Source organism: Acyrthosiphon pisum, unplaced genomic scaffold, assembly GCF_005508785.2.
Source record: "Acyrthosiphon pisum isolate AL4f unplaced genomic scaffold, pea_aphid_22Mar2018_4r6ur Scaffold_20960;HRSCAF=22641, whole genome shotgun sequence".
Lineage (NCBI taxonomy): Eukaryota > Metazoa > Arthropoda > Insecta > Hemiptera > Aphididae > Acyrthosiphon > Acyrthosiphon pisum.
In genome coordinates, this window is record NW_021770374.1 from 1,084,057 (window position 1) to 1,085,569 (window position 1,513).

General features: G+C 35.8%; 1 protein-coding gene across 1 annotated transcript; it reads left to right on the forward strand.

Annotated features, from left to right (window-relative positions):
* The first annotated feature begins 171 nt into the window (after positions 1-171).
* LOC115034753 lies at positions 172-1,122 on the forward strand. Its single transcript, XM_029492175.1, has 2 exons — positions 172-406; positions 466-1,122. The coding sequence occupies exons 1-2, from the start codon at positions 350-352 to the stop codon at positions 1,120-1,122; spliced, it is 714 nt and encodes a 237-aa protein (XP_029348035.1). The 5' UTR covers positions 172-349.
* The last annotated feature ends 391 nt before the right edge of the window (positions 1,123-1,513 follow it).

Sequence of the window (1,513 nt, forward strand, 5' to 3'; positions counted from 1 at the left end):
CCATATACACAGGCCCGCGCTTCACAAACGCCGCCTCAAATTCGACAACATGTTAATATAGAAGAAGAAGATCAGATGTAGCCTTGAATCGCGCTGCTTTCGAATACGATTCCGTAGTCGCTTACAAAGATCTTTGTGTGTTGATATCGGTTCATTATCTATCGTATGCCAGCATTGCAAGGCATTGAAGTTTCGATTGGAAACCCTCGGCTTATGCTGCGCTGGTGGCAAGGTGAAATTACCAGTTTTAGCTCAACCACCAGAGCCATTGTATTCGTTTCTCTATGGAAATACAATCCAATCAAAACATTTCCTGGCAAATACACAAAAATATAACGGAAGTTTTCAGATGACGTCATTTGGAGCCGAAGTTGTTGAACAACCAGAATACAACCCGAGTTATAAGGTAAAGGCGTTTGTAATAATAACACATTTTTTTTTACAAATGACCATTTAAATATTCAGATTCAAGGACAAATTCACCATCGAGCAGGCGCTTTGTTACCACAACCAAACGAAGATCATAAGTTCCTTCAGATATATTTCGTTGGTAATTCGGAAAATGAACTAGAACAGCGGTGTGCAATTTTTCCTGTGAATAAACGTGAAATGATCGGACAATTGCAAATTCTTCTGCATGAGCATAATGAATTGGTCAGATTGTTCAAAACCGCATTGGACACAATGCATTCTGACGACCACAAAATCAATATTATGTTGCGGAATCTAAATCCTCCTAAATTGTGCAATGGTACACGATTGTCCATCAAGAAACTGATGAACAATGTAATTCAATCAACGATCATCAAGGGCAATTTCAAAGGAGAGGAAGTCCTTATCCCACGAATTTCGATCATTCCAACAGATATTCCATTTCAGTTTAAGCGGATTCAGTTTCCCGTTCGATTGGCTTTTGCGATGACAATCGCAAGGCCAATCGTTGGAAGTCTGTGGGATCAATTTAGAATTTCCATGTTTTTCGCACGGGCAGCTGTAGGTTGCCAGTTCGCGTGTTGGCAAACCGTCTTCGTTGTTTATTTTCAGAAAACAAAACTAAAAACATTGTTTATCAATATGCACTCAACTGATTTCTGTAACAATTCATTTACATTAAATTCTTGAATTTTATTATCACTAGAGTTTATTTGAAGGCGTTAAGTTCACCGGGTCCACTTAATTCAAAAAAAAAAAACTTTTAGGCAAAACAACGTTATATATATCTCCATTAAAAATATCTCCGTATAGGGTAATTTGTATAGTTATTGGCACCTTAAGAAAAATCTCATTTGTATACCAGTCCTACATACTACCAATCAAAGATTCAACTAACTTAATATTATCAATACATTCAAAATGTTGTTATCTATTGATATGTTTAATAAAAATTAAGTCATATTTAACCAAAAAATTTTTGTTTATATATTCAACTAGAATAGCATTAAAATATAGTTATTGGCACTATTGGTTATAAAGTTGGCATTGACAAACATAGTTATTGGCACATCGCACATGA